Source organism: Athalia rosae, chromosome 3, assembly GCF_917208135.1.
Source record: "Athalia rosae chromosome 3, iyAthRosa1.1, whole genome shotgun sequence".
NCBI lineage: Eukaryota > Metazoa > Arthropoda > Insecta > Hymenoptera > Athaliidae > Athalia > Athalia rosae.
This window is the reverse complement of record NC_064028.1, coordinates 20,386,204-20,405,098: the sequence shown is the minus strand read 5'-3', so window position 1 is coordinate 20,405,098 and position 18,895 is coordinate 20,386,204. Positions and strand designations below refer to the sequence as shown.

At 42.1% G+C, this 18,895-nt stretch overlaps 1 protein-coding gene across 1 annotated transcript in view; it reads left to right on the top strand.

The window, feature by feature from the left end:
* Positions 1 to 1,986: 1,986 nt before the first annotated feature.
* LOC105687231 (nephrin) overlaps positions 1,987 to 18,895 on the top strand; it is a 227,332-nt gene continuing 210,423 nt past the window's right edge. Inside the window, exon 1 of the mRNA XM_025745991.2 lies at positions 1,987 to 2,244. Within this exon, the coding sequence (XP_025601776.2) occupies positions 2,136 to 2,244 (109 nt within the window). The 5' untranslated portion in view covers positions 1,987 to 2,135. The remainder of the gene's footprint in view (positions 2,245 to 18,895) is intronic.

Here is an 18,895-nt window from a genome sequence, read left to right as displayed (position 1 = left end):
TTAATTCGGTTACCCTGATCACAGATAATTTTCGGATAACTTTTGTTCTTCCGTTGCGCATACGAAGTAGATTACGTTTTTGCGTCGATTGAAGTCACTGGCACGCGCATGGATAACAATGATTGACGAAATTATTTACGGTCAAACGAAGAAGAAGAATCATGGGATAATTCGATCTGGTATTCATCATCGAGTGGTTTTCTCCCGATTTTCGTTCCCCCTCTCCCTATTTTTCTCTTTCTCTCGCTCTGCAGGGGGTATAAGGTAAATCCACTTGAGTATGCGTCCTTACCAGGGACAAACATTCTCTCACTCACACCCCCCCGAGTCCGCAGAGTTTGGGGTTTGGGGTTTGGGGTTTGGGGTTGAAAATAGTGGGGGCGTCGGAGTTGTGCGCCGCGCCGCGACGCTGTTAGCTTATCTGTCTCAGTGCGCCGTACGCCGCCGGCCGAAAACTATATCGGCGTAAATCGCCGCGGCTATATACGAAATTTTCATCACAAAAGTATACACTCGAAATTACGTATACTTACTCGTAACACGATACGAAAGAGAAGAAAAAAATAAAATAAAATCAACATAAAAACCGAATAGAAAAATTACACCTCCGTACGTCGATCGGAAATCACGTACATCTCGGACGATTCGAAAATCAGGAGAGATCCATTCGATCGAATCAACGAAAGCTTAAAAAAAAAATTTTGGTTTTTGCATTTTCTTTCTCCGAGCGAATTCATATCGCACTCAAATCCCACGTACTTGTACGTGAAAAATTCAATTCACGAAATCATTCACGTCGATGTTTCGATAATAATATTCTACATGTATATACCTATGTCCACCGTATAGAGTGGTTCAGATAATGTGTACATATGTGATGACGTGATGTCCTGCATATACCCGATACAGTCCTACTTATATCTATAAACTAATATTAACTGTGGGGTGTTTTTAAATGAATGAATATACGTTAGTTAGCTGCGATTCGTACCCGTATAACGATGAATTTTTTTTTTCCGTCTTCTCGATTTCCACCACAAACCGATCAGGGCGAATCAATCGTTGGATAGGGTGAGAGCCGAGAGAAAAAAAATGGCGAGGAATTATCGCACCGTTTCTATTGATGAAAATAATTTAGCGAGATACGCGACGATGTTAGGTGATGATATTGATCACGATAAGGAAACTGAAACACACGCACGTTTACTTATTTACATATAAATAGCGAAAGAAAAAGGAAGAGGATCAGGGCTTTGACGGTCGAGATACATTACGCGACACGCGCAAACACGTGTTTGAATTCTTCGTCCAAAGTAGCATCTACTCCAGCAGCGACATAATTCGACTCGTTGTCAAAGATTTTTGTCTCTTTTGATGTCAACGATATAGGTATACACGGTTCGTGTTCTCTCTCTCTCTCTCCATCTCCTCTCTTTGATAATTTGCAATTCTACTATTTTTTTCTACCTGTTCGTCACGGCGTGTGTGCTCTTAAACGTACCTATGCGTGGATTTAAAACTGATGGATTTTTAAACGCCGTTCAAATGGACAATTTATACTCTTTGCTCCCCGAACCATAATCTATTTCGTTCTTTCGATTTTTATGATTTGTATAATCAGAAAAAAAAAAACTTAATTTTTCTACCCAATTGTAATTACGAGCTAAACGCTGATCGACCCGTTAATAAAATCGATTCGATTTCGCCGGTGTATAAATCATATTTGTACTGTATAAATAAATTTATCACCGCGAATTAACTGAGTGAATTTATTCAAGTGGTTTCAATTAATTTATCACAATTAAATTATCACCGATATTGTTATACGCCCGGATTTTTCAATTAATAAATATATTGATAAAGAGTGTACAGCATGTAATAAAAAATACATATTTGTCTATATATATTTTAAATAATATAATAACCCAACAAAATATATTAAAAACAAATTACTAAACAAAAAAAAAAGTGGTAAGTGTCGTTTGTGTTACATGAGCAAAAAAAAAAAAGAAATTATAATAAACCAAAAAAATTAGATAAAATCAACAAATATATATAAATAATATTATCATCGTGTAGTGAATGTGTGTCGTGATATATAAAAATATTTTATTGTGATTATAATAACAATTATAATGTGGTGTGCGGTACTTTTCTTCCTGGGACTTACTTCCTGCTGCAATACTGTGATGGCACACTCTAGTTCGAGATCTGGACAATCTTCTGGTGCGGCTCAAAAATTAGGTGAATATTTCTTTTCATTTCAATTTAATTCAATTCCGGCAATTATACTGTAATCATTTCTTGTCATCGGCTCGCTATTGTCCGTACGAATGTTTATTTGCCAGGCCAGAGAAATGGTGACCAAAGTTATCAAGATCTATAACGTTGATATGTACAAATAATTCTTGGCGCGACCCAGATGCGGAATCGTTCAGTCATTTCTGTCGAATGAAGGGAAAACATATTCCAATAATACGTGGTTATGCTGTGGAAAAACAAGTTTGATCTCCCTGTTTTTCTCTCGTACTCCTCGTTGCGATAAATTTACATTCATTCGTTCATCGCGCCGTTACTTTTAATTTTGATTTCGTTTTTTTTTCTCCCCATTTTTTTTCGCTCAATCCTCGTTCGTTGTTTTTTTCCCCCTCATATTTACTTACAGGTACGTGCTATGTATAATCGCGTGATAACGTCGTTTCTTCTGGGCAAGGCGAATAACGGAAAAGGATTCGTCGATTTGTGTGTAATATCTAGAATCTAAATCCCGAAGTGTGCGGGTGATCGGAGTACGGATAAACTCGAATAATTCCAACGATTCTTTTCATACGAAATTTTTCACACTTCAACGTACCCCTCGCACGCCGCCGTATGCACCTCAACCAATAAGCCAAACGACGAATTCACTTCCCCAACGTTATTCGTCGATTCGTTCATTTTTTTTCTAAACATCTCTCGGTTCTCCTCATTCACCGTTGGCGTAGGGTAGAGAAAAAAAATGAAAAAAAAAATAAATGCAAAAATAAGAAAGTAAAAACGTAAAATTTCGAAAAGTTTACTTACACGTGCCCTCCTTCGCCCCTGCGTCTCTTCGTATCACCGTACATTGTGTGTATATATATATACGCGCATGTACCGTACATATGTATACGACCTCGTCAAACTTGACGAGCTTTCCGCAAAAGCTCGTCCAACCGCGAGTGGGTGGTTGATATATTTTTAGCCTGCCGGGGGTAGCTTTTTGTGAAATAGGGTAGATGTACGTGTATTGTATACACGTATAACGGGGAAAATTTTCAAGCCGCATCTTACGAGGGAAGATTCAAAAGAATGCGTACAAGAAACGGAAAATGACGTTGATGTTTAACGGATAAAAAGGTGAGGCAGCAAAAAAACCGAGTAAAAAGATTACAGTCTCCAAATTCGACCCTCCGTTTCGCCGCGCCTACTCCCGAACTGAACATTAAAAAATAAATAACTAAAAAAAAAAAAAAGTAACCGCGATCCCGTCACCCGCACGGTACCGCAATTTTTGCGGGTTACGCCCTTCTGATTTCCGCGACTCCACATGTACCGCGTACACTGCGCACGACGTCGTTAGGTATTATTAGGGGGCGCTAAAACTTTCGCCTCTCGCGCGACCTTCCCATGGGAAGTAATTGAGAAAAAAAAGGGGGGCTGCCCGAGGAGAAAGCCGGGAGGGAGAAAAGGAGATGAAAGTAAAGGAGCGCGCGGAAGTGACGGGAAGGGTGGCGGCGAGCGTACATCTCTATAGGAAAAAAGGGAAGAAGAACGGAGCGTTAGGTGTGCTGCGAGAACGGGTCGAACGTTAAGGAGGATGAGACGGATAAGTTTCGACACGTCTTCCGGACGTGCAGGGGCGACTCCGGGTCGAAAGATTCCCTTATAACCGATCCGGCCGCGCTCATCTTCGCTACGTCCTCCTTCGTCTCTTCCCTCCACGCTTGTAGTCGCGGGACAACGAGCGGGGGACCTTTCGCTGACCTTCGAGTCAACTCGCTTTCATCCGACGTACGCCACACCTCGACAAATGAATTCGAAGAAGGGTTGCCCCAGAATTTTCCCCAAAGTTTCATAATTTTTTCCACGTGATAATTAGCCGATCCGCAGGCACGCGCGCCTCGAAATTTCCTGGGTTGCCAGGAGGTCTGTTCCGTTCGAAATGGCAAGATCGTGAGATATTATATTTGCACTCGTAGTCTACGTGTAGGGTAGTTTCCGCCGTGGAGGGGGGGGGAGGGGGAGGGGGAGGAGGGGATATATGAGAATTGTTACCGTATAACCGCTGCACTGCAGTCCGACGTATAGCTACGTACATCATAGATATTACGGTTGTGTGTTGCGAAACTGGTTGTGCAGATCTCTCTACGGTACTCTAGCTCTACTACCTTCGTTGGTTTTGGTTGCGCGCAACGTACGTACGTACGTACGTACCAGCTCGGTATCGTATCGAACCGTCGACGACAGTCAATAATTGCAGTTTGTTTGTGTTTCTGTTTGCACGTTAATACCACGACAAACTGCAGCACAGACGATAAAAGGGGCGAGGGGGTTGGGGGAGGGGGAGGGGGAGGGGGAAGGGGATGAAGATAAATGATGAAAATAGTTACCGTGATATATATTAGCTATTGTACATCTGCACCCGAACGGCCGTCCTTCATATGTTTGTTCACTTCCGGTATACGCTAACACCGACTTCCGTTGTACGCGTCGCTAAACGCATCGCTGTATTGTTGATAGAATCGGGATGGATAGGTCTGAAATATACATGTATTCGATTTTGCAGAAATAGATTTTTCTTTCGCGTTGTTTGTTTTTTTTTTTCGTTCCCTTTATCAAAACATTCAATCCCCTTTTTTTTAACTGTCGAATTTTTTATTATTTGATTTTTTTTTTTTTTCTAATATTTCTCTGTAATTGCTATGGTTGAATTCATGTTCCATTTTCATACCATGTACGTACATGCCGTCCCGCGTCGTTTCCAGATAATCCATACCAGGGAGTGGTTGAAAAATGATACTTTTTTGATTCTCCAATTTTTTTTCTATCCTTCCGTCATTTTTTCTCCATCCCGGGCAACCAGAAATTTTCACAGACCTTTTCGAACCCCTCCGAAGTTCGTACGTCATACCCGCGATCTAGAAGCAACGATTTTTGGCCTTCATTTTTTTTTTCTTTTTTTTTTTTATTCCCGTTCTCTTCATTTTCTGAAAGAGAGGGTACGGAATGAAGTACACAGCGGCACGGAGCGGAGTCACTCTTGAAATGGGTCCCGCGCCCGTTACGCACTCGTCGTTAAGGAGCTAGGTAAAGAAGGAAAAGAGAAAAGAGCGACGAATAGGAGAAGGAAAATAGGGGAGACGAATACATGGAAAACGGGAAGGAGAACAAGTGCGTACTTCTGGGGGATGTAGCAACGAATCGACAAGCTTGCTTATATATACGGGTAGATTACGTCGCCGTCCTTTGTCCTTGCCCTTCGAAAAATGAAAGAAAAATTGAATGAAAAAGCGACAAGAAAAGAAAAAAACAAAAAAAACAAAAAAGGTAAAATAAAAATAAAAATAAATGGAGGCGGTTGATGAGGAAGTGGGATGTCGGCGATGGCGGTAGGGTAGGGAATTTTTTTCCGATTTTGCTCTTTTGACAACCACTCGGTATACGTATATATATATATATGTACACATATATATAGGGTAGTTGACGAGAGCCTTTTTTGGGTTTTTGAGTCTCTTGAGGGAAAACTGGGAAGAATAGGAATATGAGATAAAGTAAAAGAAGGAGAAGATGATGACTGGCAGATGGTAAAAAAGTAAAGAGCTTCGGGAAGACCCTTGCACACCTCTGTTGAAGAGCACTAAGTGACGCGATCAATTAGCCCGCTGGGGGCTAATGGCAACATCTTCAAGGCCGAGGACGACTATCTCTGAGCTAAGATCAGCTAGTATATAAATAGATATATATATATGTATATATATGTATATGTATACATATCCGTCTATATACACCCGGGGTGGTACTCTTCGTTGAGACGGAGAGAAGAGCGACTGACGTTATCGCATATTGAACGATGATTAACTTCACTTTCACGACGAAAACTTAGCGTGTATAAACTCTACGTACCTTGAGGTAGGTACGTAAAAATTTTCAACGCTACGAAAAGGTAGGGGATAATAAAAATTTGCAAGAAACGGATACGGCAATTCGATGGTTTTCGTAACCGACGAGATTTTTTTTGATTTATCGGACGAATGAACGGATGACTTGTACGAAGTTCGTTTGCACGTTGAATTTTTCATTTTTCGTCCAACTGCGACAGATCATTCATCTTTTTGTACGTGTATCTGTGTGCCGTACATACGTGTACGATACTCGTATATCAACAACGGTGTACAATAATAGGTGCGTGAAAAATAAAATGAGAACGTGAATTCGTAGTCTATGTACGTGGGGGCGGTAAGTTTTGTATTGGCTGTAGGGGGGCGGCGGGGGTTGGGGGGAGGGTTTTGGTTATAAATAAATAACGTTGCCAATGGCACGGAACGGAAAATCCGCACGTGTATCTTTCACAGCCAACTTCAAGCTTCGCTGGTTTGCCTCGATTCCGAATATCGAATATTATACACCGTCGCGTATATATTTGTGTACACATAACTACAGAGATGCACCGGCACCGGTCTCCCGTAGATACGATATGCAAGCCGGGAAATAATATCTATAACGCGTCATACGCGTAAACCTATACCAACACCTACACCGTAGCACCGGGGCACAGCAGCAGCAGCAGCAGCAGCAGCAGCAGGAGCAGCTCCAAGGGGATTGGGACCAGGGGAATATGCGCATACGTATACATATACGTATGTGTATATACATTTTAATACATAGCTATCCGCTCTACGCATAGGTATACATCCGCCAGGCGTTGAGTTTGAAACAATGCCTCTACGAGCAAACCCCTCCACTACTACTATTTTTTACTCTCACATTTTCTTTTTAATTTTCAACATATAATATTGTTGAATATTTCTTTTTTTCTTTTCTTTTCTTTTTTTTTCTTTCTCTTTTTCTTTTTGATTGAATTTTTTCATTCGTTTCTTTTTCATTTTCTCTTTGTTTCCCGACCGATAGTCGAGCGAGTCACACGTACATGTATGCACGTTGATTACGATACGCATACAGGTGCATAGGTATGCATACGTATATACTACATGTAAGCGCGATGAAGAATTATTGTCAATCCGGTAGATTTCGGAAATCTGTAAAACCATTTCTTTTCAATCACTCGCGCTGTTATAATTTAATTTCACTTAATTTTTGAATATTTTTCACCATTGGTTTTCCAAGGATAACGTTCACGTCTTACGTGTACGTGACATAACGCGTGTATAGTACAGGAGCAAACGATGGCGCGGTGCGCGTGGCGGTGGTCAGGCCACGCCAGGTGGCTTTCAGGGGTCGATTTTGGGGTTGAATTCAGGCTTATGACGGCTTCCGTCGAAACGACTTGTCGATTCTCGATACCGTGCAAGGGTTATAGTATCTGGGTATATATTAGGGCCTGGTGTATAACATCAATAAAATATTAGCGGTGGAATGCGGAATTGATACCCCTACCACCCCCCTACATCCTTTCCCGAGGATATATTCGTGCGCCTTACATATTCTACGTGTGCATACGTCTCCTATACGTGCATCACATTTCGACCACACCTACGTACCTACCGACTGGCTGAAACGAGCGACCTTATCCTACATTTTTTATCAACTCGTGTTTTTCTTCATCCCTTATTTGTTGAGCCTAATACAAATACCTGTGTATTTAACTATTCACCAACTTACTCCCACTCCATTGCAAGCCTCGACATTCCACGTGGTGTGTGCGAGGCACGACGAAATCGTGTGGTGAACGGCGACGGCCTCTTTTATCAACTACCATCGCCGGCTGTGATTTTATCGCAATTAATCACTCCGGATAAAGAAAAACGAAAAAAAAAAAAAAAAAAAAACAGAAGGGAAGGGAAGGAAAAAAATTGCGTCGACGAACAGGATCTGGACTGATCGCACGCGTCATCGGACGTCGAGTTTTCCGATGAATACCTACGTGTGTATTTTATACTTCGTTGGTGAGAACAAACAAGTCCTTAGGGATTTTGTCGGAGGAAATTTTGACGGTGGAAAACCGTGGCGCTCAGACGTCGAGTGGGGCGTATAGTGGGGGGGGGGTGGGGGGTGGGTGGGTGGGTGTGTACCGGCGTTGTTCACATAGACTCTCGGTTATACGCGGTGTGTATGTATAGGAAACTGAAAGTAGTCCCAGCAGACAAACAATTTCATGAATCGGAGGGTGCCGATGTAGGCGTAAAATCAAATATGCTTAGAGCTGCGGTCTAACGATCCCACGAGAGCAATTCTGACCCTCAGTCGACGACGCCGTTGCCGGTGCTCCTATTGCTTCTGGCTTTTGCTTCGCCTGTTTTTCGGAGGGCATAAAACCGAGACGCACGGAACCGTGACTGACTCGAAACTGCGCGTACATTGGCATCAACCTAAACATACCATCCGGATAAGAAGCTCGAGACGTCTCTTTCTTGGCTGGGGTGCGAACGCGATGCCTACGGATTCTCTTTCTCCTCCCTTCTCCTCCCCCCTCGACCCCCGACTGCCGCCATTTTTCCCCCGTTTTACTTTCCGAAAATAAAACAAAGAAACGGAGAGGAGAAAAAAAAAAAGAAAAAAAAGAAGAGATCTCCACCGTTCCCGGAAAAATGAATAAATGAAACGAAAGATTTCAGGGACGGAAGGGGCGGAGGAGGGGTGCAGTTGAAAGCAAAAAACCCTTTTGGGGTTGCGCTCAAAACCCGCCCCCTTAAAGCGGAGTATATAATTCAGTGGGGTCCTCGTGTAAACAGCGTGAAACGACTCGCGTGTGGTATCGTCGCGCGACTCTCGTGTGCATTGCACATGTGCTTTACAGGTACATATACATACATACGTATATATACATACAATATATATACATATATACGGTGTACATAACACACACGAGGTACAAACGCTGGAAGCTGCGGGAGCGTACGAGAGAAAGCTCGCGGCAGAGTTCGGAGAATGTATATATATATTTATACGCACATGTGTGTCTACGTAAGAGTAAATAGGTCCTAACATTTCTAAACCCCCGGTAGAAGTTAAGAGAATGGAAGGTGTGCGGGCTTTTCTGTTTCCAGTTCCGTCGTGGCGCACAGGAATTTCGGGTGAAACTACCCCGGCCCGACCCGTCGCCAGGGCCGAATGTCCGAGCTTCTCATTCCTACGGGATTTTCGACTGGATCCGTGAGCGCGTACACCGGGACGTGGTGGCCGGGGGCCCAAGGGGGGGGGGGGAGGGGGAGGGAGAGGAAGGCACCGGAATTACGTACCTACACCGCGAAAACCCGGAAATTACAGTTGAACTACTCAATTGTAGGCCCTGTATAGCCTGTTCCGAATCTAAACGTGAACCTGAACCTGAATCTAAACAGCGTCGAAATCACAGCTCCGCCGAGCGACAACCGAACAACAAACCCCGGGCACACGCGTGCCGCACGCGTGTACAACGTTACATTTGTATACAGCGAAATCCACGTCAGACGCGCGTTATTTACTCGCCGATTATACATACGAGCCGCATGTACAGGGGACGTTGGAACCGGTGCGTCAGGTTGTTCGTTCCAGTTGGTGCCGAACTCGCGTGAATCGCAATTTCGGTGCCGCTGTTCCCCGAATTTCCACCTCAGCAGGCACCAGAAGAATTTGGAAATTCGGTCAACGTCGGACGTGGCGAATTGAAGAAGGATCGAACGAAAATTTCCATCGTAACGAAAGAGCGAAAGAAAATCACTCGATCTTTCGACGTTCGAATTTTAATCTGTCCCTGTATCGTTACCCGCGTCCGCGTACGGTGTAATTATTAATTGATGGTTATGAATTAGGCGAGGGCGATTATGGAACAGCTTTGCATTTCCATCGGCCAGATATATGTCGGGACGCGTAATAATAGCCTCCGCTTGATGTCCGTTGGCATGACTATTATACGCGTTCGCACGCGTGGCTATACCGGACAACCGCCGTGAGTTATATCCACCTTATATCACCCCCGTACGCCCGCGACCGAAGCGAACGTCTGAAAACAAATTTTCTCCGACCTAATCTGCTACCAAAAGTCCAACGTTCGATCCGCACCGTGGTCAGCTACCTCCGAGTGATTTTTGAAAATTTTATCCCCTCCTCTCGAGCCTTGAAAAAAAAAAAAACAACCTTCACTCGCCCTCGGAAAGCAAGAGTAAAACTGGAGTCGAAAATTCGAATATTACCCGCTAGTTTCAGCGTCGTAAAATTGAGTCCCTAGAGAGAGATATACACCTGTACCCTCGGGTTGCACGGAAGATCCTGCGAATTTGAAACTAATATTTTTATAATTAATCAAACGCTCCTCGCTCGCGTAATCAATATGCGAAGAGAATTTTTTCAGTTTATTCTCCCCCGCGTTTTTTTTCCTTCCTTTCTTCTCTTCTTCCTTTTTATTTTCATCAACGTGCGGGGGACGGGGGGGTTGGGAACAGTGAATTCGAATTGAACGAAGAACGGTTTCTCTCAGAGTCTCGGGAAGTGTTAAAGCACATTTCAGATACGGTGTATGTAGGGTGGAAGTGGTTCGAGGTGGTGAGCTCCGCATACTTATAGCCAACTTTAGAAAGAAGAAATATGAAAGTCCCGGTAAAGGGGAGGCGGAAACGATGACGGCGTGCGTACGTACCCGCGTCTACGTACCGACCTACCCGGGTATACTTGGGACGTAATATAAGTCGATCCTCCCGTATACCTTATTCCTTTTTCTTCCCTTCGCTTTCTAGCGGCCCGCAGACTGCAGGTGCGTGCCGATGGAGCCAACCGATCGTCCCTTATTTTTACCTCCCTTATTTTTCGGCCCACTTTCACCGACAGTGAGACGTGTTTTCCTCGTTGATTCCAAAATGAAAATGAACGAAACTGCGATGAAATGAACGAAGCGAAACGCGATGGTGATTTTTAATTAAAAATATCGATGTCTTTTCTACTTTCTCGTAAACTTTTTCCACCTCTTTCCTTTATACTCCGTACGAATGACGACCTTTTTTTTCCCAGAAATAAGAGCCGGTAACTAGGAGAGAGTTAGCGGAAATTTATCGCAAAGTCTACGTACACTGCCGCCCGCTTTTGCTTTTGCTGCTATAACGCTAACACGTTGCAAGCGGAGGATTTAAGTTAGAAGTAGTTGAATCACAGCTGCTAGCAGCTGTATGTGTAACGAAAGATTGAATAGCCGACTACGCGTGCAGCTGGTATACCTGTACGTACCACCTACGTACATTTATAGTGCCACCTATTTTGTGTGTGAAATTAATTAAGACACCCTCGACTCTTACCCCCCCCCCCCCCCCCCCCCCCCCCTCCCCCCCTCTACTACTTTCAGACCCCGTAACACGCGATGCGCGCCCGGTATTCACTATTTTATAAAATATATTAGTCGAGTGTACAACTATTTGCGCATATAGGTACATAACGTCGCCGGGAACATGTGAATAGGTACGAACGATAACTCTTTGAAAATGACGAGGATGAATTTCCACTACGGTTAAGGGTGTCGTAAACTTTCTAAATCACCAGCGATATTAACCTACATGTGGAGAACGTGATTACGTTTATTATAATATCGAGTAAATTCATATCCACACAAAAACTGGATGTTATAAATTCATTATACTCGGCGCGCGCGGGCGCGTGTGCGCTTTTATTGGAAAATGATGTACCAATTATTTGAAAGTAGTTAATTTTTGTTCGACTGATTGCTTTCTGGCTCGGTTAAAACCGAACCCTTTTGCGAAGGAATGTTCAATTTTGCGAACCATTTTTTTTTTTTTTTCTCTTTCTTTCTTCATCCATTCTATTTTCGCTCCATCATGGAAGGTATTATAAAATCGATTTCACATATTATTTTATACCTGCACAGACAGCATCGAATCTTCTCAGCTTAACATTCTCTGCAAGTCATCCGCACGTTATGAAAATATACATGATATAACGCCACCCTATTATCAAAATACGTTTCGGTTACAATACGGCGAATGAAAAAAAAAAAAAAAAGAAGTGAATCGTTCGCAAAATTTTGTCCCCTGTACTTTGCACGCTAAGGTTTCTAATTTCTCGATATGAAAAATTAAGGAAGTGCAGCAATAAAAAAAAAGCGGGGAGCGTCCGTTCACATTGTCTAAAAATTGATCAACGAAAAGAAACCGATCTTGTACGCGTGAGAAATAAATTACTGATATCGACAACGCGGCGAGAAAATAGATCAGGACGAGGGAAAGACATATTTGTTTTACCTTCTGGTTTACGCGGTTAAATATTCTCCCGATGTAAATCTTTTCCCCGTTTATCCTACGTGCGTAGAAATAAAGCTCCCGCGGAATATTCCGTAAACCGGACATTATAAGCCGTAGCATACCTTAAATCCCTTGCATCCCTCAATCCTGTTCCGGTAAAGGGGTAGGTAGGTACGTACGTACATGCTTAGCTTTTCTCCTACTCTCGTTGGAAGTTAAAGTAGCCCCGGTAGTAGTTTCGGATTTAGCGATGTTATTGGTCGACTACGGTAGCGAAAAGAGGGGAAACGCGGTAGAAAAAAAGAGGAAGGGCACGGAGAGGGATGAGATGAAAGGGGTGAGTTTACGTCGAGCCTAAGCCCAGGTAATTATTCATCGCCCCTAGGCGGGGGCGATGCAAAGCTCCGGAGCGCGGGGGCGTTTTCATAAAGAGGGGGGAGGGGGGAGGGGGAGGGAAGAAGCAACGGGTATAGTGGTGGCAGGGTTGCAGACACCTGCTACCCCTTTCATCCGTCAACGTTTTATTATACCGATCGCAAATCTAGGATCGTCGTGCGCGTTGCGAATGCTCAAACCCACCGCGCTATATATACATATATATATATACCTTTCAACTCTGCGAATCCTCCGGATAAGGATTAACATGAACGATTAATGCGGATACCCTATTTACCGAAAGGACTACCGACGCAAGGGAAGGAGAAATCATCGGGCGTAATTTAGAGCGCTGGAGAACGGGAGGGCAGCGATGCACCAGGCGTCGCATTTCTTCTCGATAAATCTCATACCACCGGATTACATCGCACTCCGCGTCTCCCGATAATCCACCGTTTTCCGGATTCGGTTTTTTGTCCAGACAAGGTCGGCCGATGGGGAAAAAATTTTAGATCCGCTACCGACTAGGTGTTAAAAATATTTCACCTACTTCAATCTCCGTTGCGTCTCCATACCCGCGTATGTAGCTATTTATTTGTAAGCGATATTTTCCGCTGTCACTCACAATGGGGTCTGATAAAGTTACGAGTTCGAAACACCACTCGGTACATAGGTTGGTTGGGTAAGGTTGGGATATACCTACGTGGCTAAAATTCGAAACGTGTACGAGATACGTGCCGTCAGCAATCGAGTATACGTACACAATATATATATATATATACGATATTTCGTACATCTATATAAATATTACATGGGTTCGCCACAGATGAAGAAGGTCGTGAAATGATGAGAGAGTGATCGTTAAAAGAGGGCCCATTTACGTGCGCTACTTACTGCGATATCTACCCGGAACGCGCGAATGAAAACTTCCGGCTGGAACAAAAAACCAAAGAACTTTTTTTAAATTTTTTTTTCCGATCTCCGGATAAAGAATCCGATTTTTGTTTCGAATCGGCTGAGCTATTTTATCGCTCTTAAGATTCGAAAAATCGAGATATCTCGACAGATTTTATTCTCAGTCTAATTTAGTCGGCTGATTCGTATTTTTGAGGTGGAACACAGACGAAGAACGAAAGACGAGGTAGGTCGGTCGTACGTGGCGCGTGTGCGCGTATCTTTTTCGCTCTTTTTTCCCTTCAGTCTCGCGATGATCAACCCTTGTTTTCTGTCATTTCCGTTTGTCTTGTTCGGCTTTGAATCGTCGCGTACGTACCGTAATACCGTGGTGCCGGGTAGGTATGTACGTGTGTATAGTGTCTCTGTATATCCGGCGTCGATTGACATCCTGAAAAATACTGTACGACATCGAGAGTGTCGATGATATCCGTATATCATTTCGCGCAGTCACTACCCTTGTTGTGCGTACACCAGCGTTCGTGTGGAGAGAAGCCGCACGTCCGTGTACGCGAGTTCGTGTAACCTACACACACCTGTGAATACATATTTATGAAAATCCTTGGATTTATTAACGTCCGTAGAAACGATATTTTTCGCGTGTTTTTATTTTAGTACGAAAGTGCGCCCGTATGATTTCAACAATTTCTACCATCCCACAGGTCATGTGGGAACCTCCGGCGTTTTGTCTTTTTCAAAGAGATACCTTCGTAACTTTTTTTACGATCGTAATACCGCTGCTTTGATTCTTCAATCAGCCGTCGCGTTACGAATCTATTTTATTCGAGCTCGTCTCTCTTTTATCTTATTCATCGTTTTTTCTAGTTTTTGTTTTTCAATCTTTGCAAAATGCACAAGCAACGATTGTAGATCAAATTAATTTTCAAGTTGTGAGAGTATTCGGAAAATTGGGTAAATGCAAACATTTCCCTCTATATAAATAAAAAAATCTTGTACCAGAAACGAATGCAAGGGAGGAGATTTTTAACATTCAGATTATTATGACAATATTACAACGTGGAAGTTCGCCGCGATGACAAAAAGCGAACTGTTATAGTAGCTTGATTAATTATTTAATCGAAAAACGAGTGGGCTACCTCAAAATATCGAGTAAAAAATTTTTTCCACCCAATGATTACTCAATCGATTGCATGGGTAGATGATTTTGGCTTTCGAATTTGGATTCCTGAGCTGATTATACGTGAGATTACTCTTGAAGAACCAAAAAAAAATCGGTTTTTGGGCCAAAAGTAAAGTACTTTAAAAATTGATTGTATTACACTTTTCTTACGTATTTTGACCTCAGAAATCCGAATCTGGGAAAAAAATTAATCTATTTCTAAAACTGACCGAGTTATCGCCAATTTTCAGCTTTTTCGGGTCAAAAATAAAAAATTGATCTTATAGTCTGTCTTATTGTAATTTGAGCTCAGGAATCCGAATCCGAGAAAAAAATCGATCTATCTTCAAAAATGACCGAGTTATCCTCGTTTTTACGCATTTTTTGGCATAAATTTGAGGATATCTCGAAGGGAAAAAATCGTAGCTCAATTTGGACAACGGGATCGTGTTCCTGAGGTCAAAATACATAAGAAAAGTGCCATACGATCAATTTTAAAAAATAAAAATTTTTAGCCAAAATTTGAGATTTTTCCAAGGGGTACCCCTTACGATTTTTTCAGATTTCGGCCAAAAATTTTTATTTTTAAAAATTGATCGTATGGCACTTTTCTTATGTATTTTGACCTCAGGAACACGATCCCGTTGTCCAAATTGAGCTACGATTTTTTCCCTACGAGATATCCTCAAATTTATGCCAAAAATTGCGAAAAAATGGGGATAACTCGGTCATTTTTTAGGATAGTTCAATTTTTCTTTCGGATTCGGATTCTAGAGCTCAAATTACAATAAGGTAGACTGAAAAATCAATTTTTTATTTTTGACCCTAAAAAGCTGAAAATTGGCGATAACTCGGTCAATTTTAGAAATAGATTAATTTTTTTCCCAGATTCGGATTTCTGAGGTCAAAATACGTAAGAAAAGTATATTTAACCCAATTAAAACAATGATTTATTTCTTGCTCAAAAACGGAATTTTCTTTTTATAATTTCTGAATTTTTTTCTCTATGAGAATTGTTTTTTATTTTTTTTTTGTTCAAATTTGTTACTTCATCTTGAGCATTTCCGCGCCTCGATTCGCAGGGGGATTTTCATGGATCGAAAAACAAAGAGGACACCCCGCGATAAATTTAAAAGTCGGTTGGTCCCGTTGGAACCTCTGGACCGTATATCGACGCGGAGGAGTGATTCGTTCGAGTTTTCGGTTTGTTAGTTTCCACGCATGGTAACTATACATATAGGTATACATGTACCAACCTACCCACCCAGCTATGTATGTACATCTACTCTGCACCGACCTTCTTGAAAAAAAGGGGTGATTTTTCGTCTGCGGGAAGGGAGATGGACGGATGAACAGAAAATAAAAAATAATGATAAAATTAAAAAGAAAAAAAAAAAATATACATGTAGCCGGGGAAGAAAAGATGGTGGGAAAAAGGGGTTGGGCTTGAAATGTTTCTCTAGATAAATTCTCCTCTAAAGTATTGCGAATTTTCAAGGACGATGGAACGGCGAAATTTGCTCTTACTTCCTTGCGCCCTACACACTCTTTTATGTTAATTGGGTGGAGTGGGGAGGGGGAGGGAAAAAGAAAAAAAAAAACAGCAGCAACGAAAGGAAAGGAAGAGGAAAAAAGCACTAATACTTGCCCCTTTTTTTTATGTGTGTACGTAATATACGTACGTACACGAAGGAATGACGAGAGAGGAAAGAGCCCTTTAAATTTCAATTTTCTTCTTCCTTTGCCATACAGCTGAGGATGTGGAAGCGAAGTTGACGCTACGACGACGGCGAAGACCTTCGTCGCACCCCCGTTTGTTGATAAAAAAAGAAAGAAAAAAAAAAACATGAAAAACATAAAAAAACATAAAAAATACTCTACGCGACAAAATTGTTGTTCGTCACTCTCCGGTACACCGGTCGTTTCTCATGCCTCCGAGCTTGTGAGATGTGCGAAAGATAATTGGAACACATAACGTACCGAATAACTTTCCCATCTATATGTATATGCGACCCGCTATACACGTTACGCTCATTTTTTATTTTACACTTCATCCCTCAACGTACATAGAATTAACGTACGCACACCGAGTTTCCATCGAATCTCTTGATGTGATTCGGTTCAAAAAGTCGAGCTTTTGTTTCATTTATTCAATCAAAGGGTCTTTCACTTTTTTAATTACAATTTGGGGTGGATTTGATTTTCGAAAAAATTTGTTTACCCCTCCATACCGCAAAACAATACAAAAAAAAAAGAAAAAAATACAAAGTGAAATGAAAAACAATGCAAACAAACGAACGAATGCGGTCGAGCAGCAGAAGCAGCAACGGCGGCTCTGTGTATGCGGGGGTTGCGCGATCGGAGAGCTTTTTTATTTTTCTTTTACTTTCTCTTCTTTTTTTTTCTATTTTTTTTATCCTGCGGGGGGGCGAAAGATCGTCGAAGCATTGGTAAATCTAATAATTTGGGGTTGTAGGAAACGACGGGGATGGGAACGGGGTTAACGGGATACATGTACAGGCATACATTCCGGTCAGAGGAATAAACGCATCCGCGTACAAAAGTTGGTAACCGGTGAACGTTGTGTTTGTATTTCGTCGGAGGTGGTTGATTCTTGGTACGCGTGTTTACGGAGGATTCTCCCACGGGGAAGGAGAAATGGTGAAAAAGGATGGAAAAAAAGATGAAGATAAAAAAGAAGTCAGAATCGTTCGCCCTGCAGCTCGAACTCTCTCCCTCTCTATCCCCCCCCCCCGCGGCTCACGCCGTTCACGCACAATTTCACCCACTAGATTTTATTTGCAAGGAAACTCGCACCCAATTGCGTATCAGGAATCGCCGTTGCGGGATTGCCCAAAGTTATTTCTATCCCCTAAACGACGCGAGGCGTCGCATAACGCCCCGAGGAGGGGGTCGACGAGAAAGAGAGAAAAAATAAATGAAAAAAGACTTCGCGAAAATTGTGTATACGAGTCCGAGAATCTTGCACGGGGGTTGAATAAGAAGAAGAAATGATCGAATATATATCTCGGCACAATCACGTAGTTTTGAAGAAAAAAGAGATACAGTAGCGTGTCGTGTTACGGGGAGTATTTTTTATTCGGAGGTCGAGGGGTAGCCGTCGGAATTGACTGAGAGGAACCGCGAAGAATCTCATTGTCGGTAGATATTGAAAGTTGATACGACGCCTTTTGAATTAACTGCGCGTAGCTTTTCCAACGGGCGGTATTCACGTGCGCGTGGCGTACACGTGTATGGATATGCCGACGTGTAATATCCACGTAGGGATTCTTGTACTTGTGTATAATTAAAGTAATTTCCAGTATAATATACACGTTGAATCCGCTCGTCCCCGGTCGTTAATCATTTAGCAGGGAGCTTGCAAGGTCAACTGAGAATATAGCGCCGGGCTTTAGGGGTTGAAGTATGTTTCGGTCGACTTTACAGGTGGGACTATACCACGCAAGACACTATACGTGACCCTAGAATATACGTTATAACATACACGACCCTTAATCATACCATAAAACATGTACTTACACCTTACCTGAAAATTTGTACCTCCCACTCGATTCAAAGACGTAAAATAATTTTAAAGCGATTCTAAAGTCAGATTTCTCTATCTCTGTACTCTGCGTATGTACTGCGAAAAAAAAGGAAATAACAAGGAGAAAACGAAATTTTCTCTTCACAAGCTTACCTTACGGTAATTGTTTATTCTTTTTTCTTCATTCACTTCCCTTTTTGGTTTCTTTTTTCTTTCTTAGCTACTTTTTTCTTTTTTTATTTCACGAGTTCATAAAATATCCCCCAACTTTTACAACCTTCCGCCTTTACGGGTACGCAACTCCGTTCGCGCGAGCTTGCGATTGAAAATTAAAAAAAAAAATCTTTATTTTGGTTTTTCCCTTTTTTTTCATTTCATTGCCTTATCCGTTTTAATATTTTTCGAGTTTGGAATGCAGTATTAACGATAATCGCTCGATAAATTTTCTGCAGATATAATTTACAAGATTTAAAAGGAAAA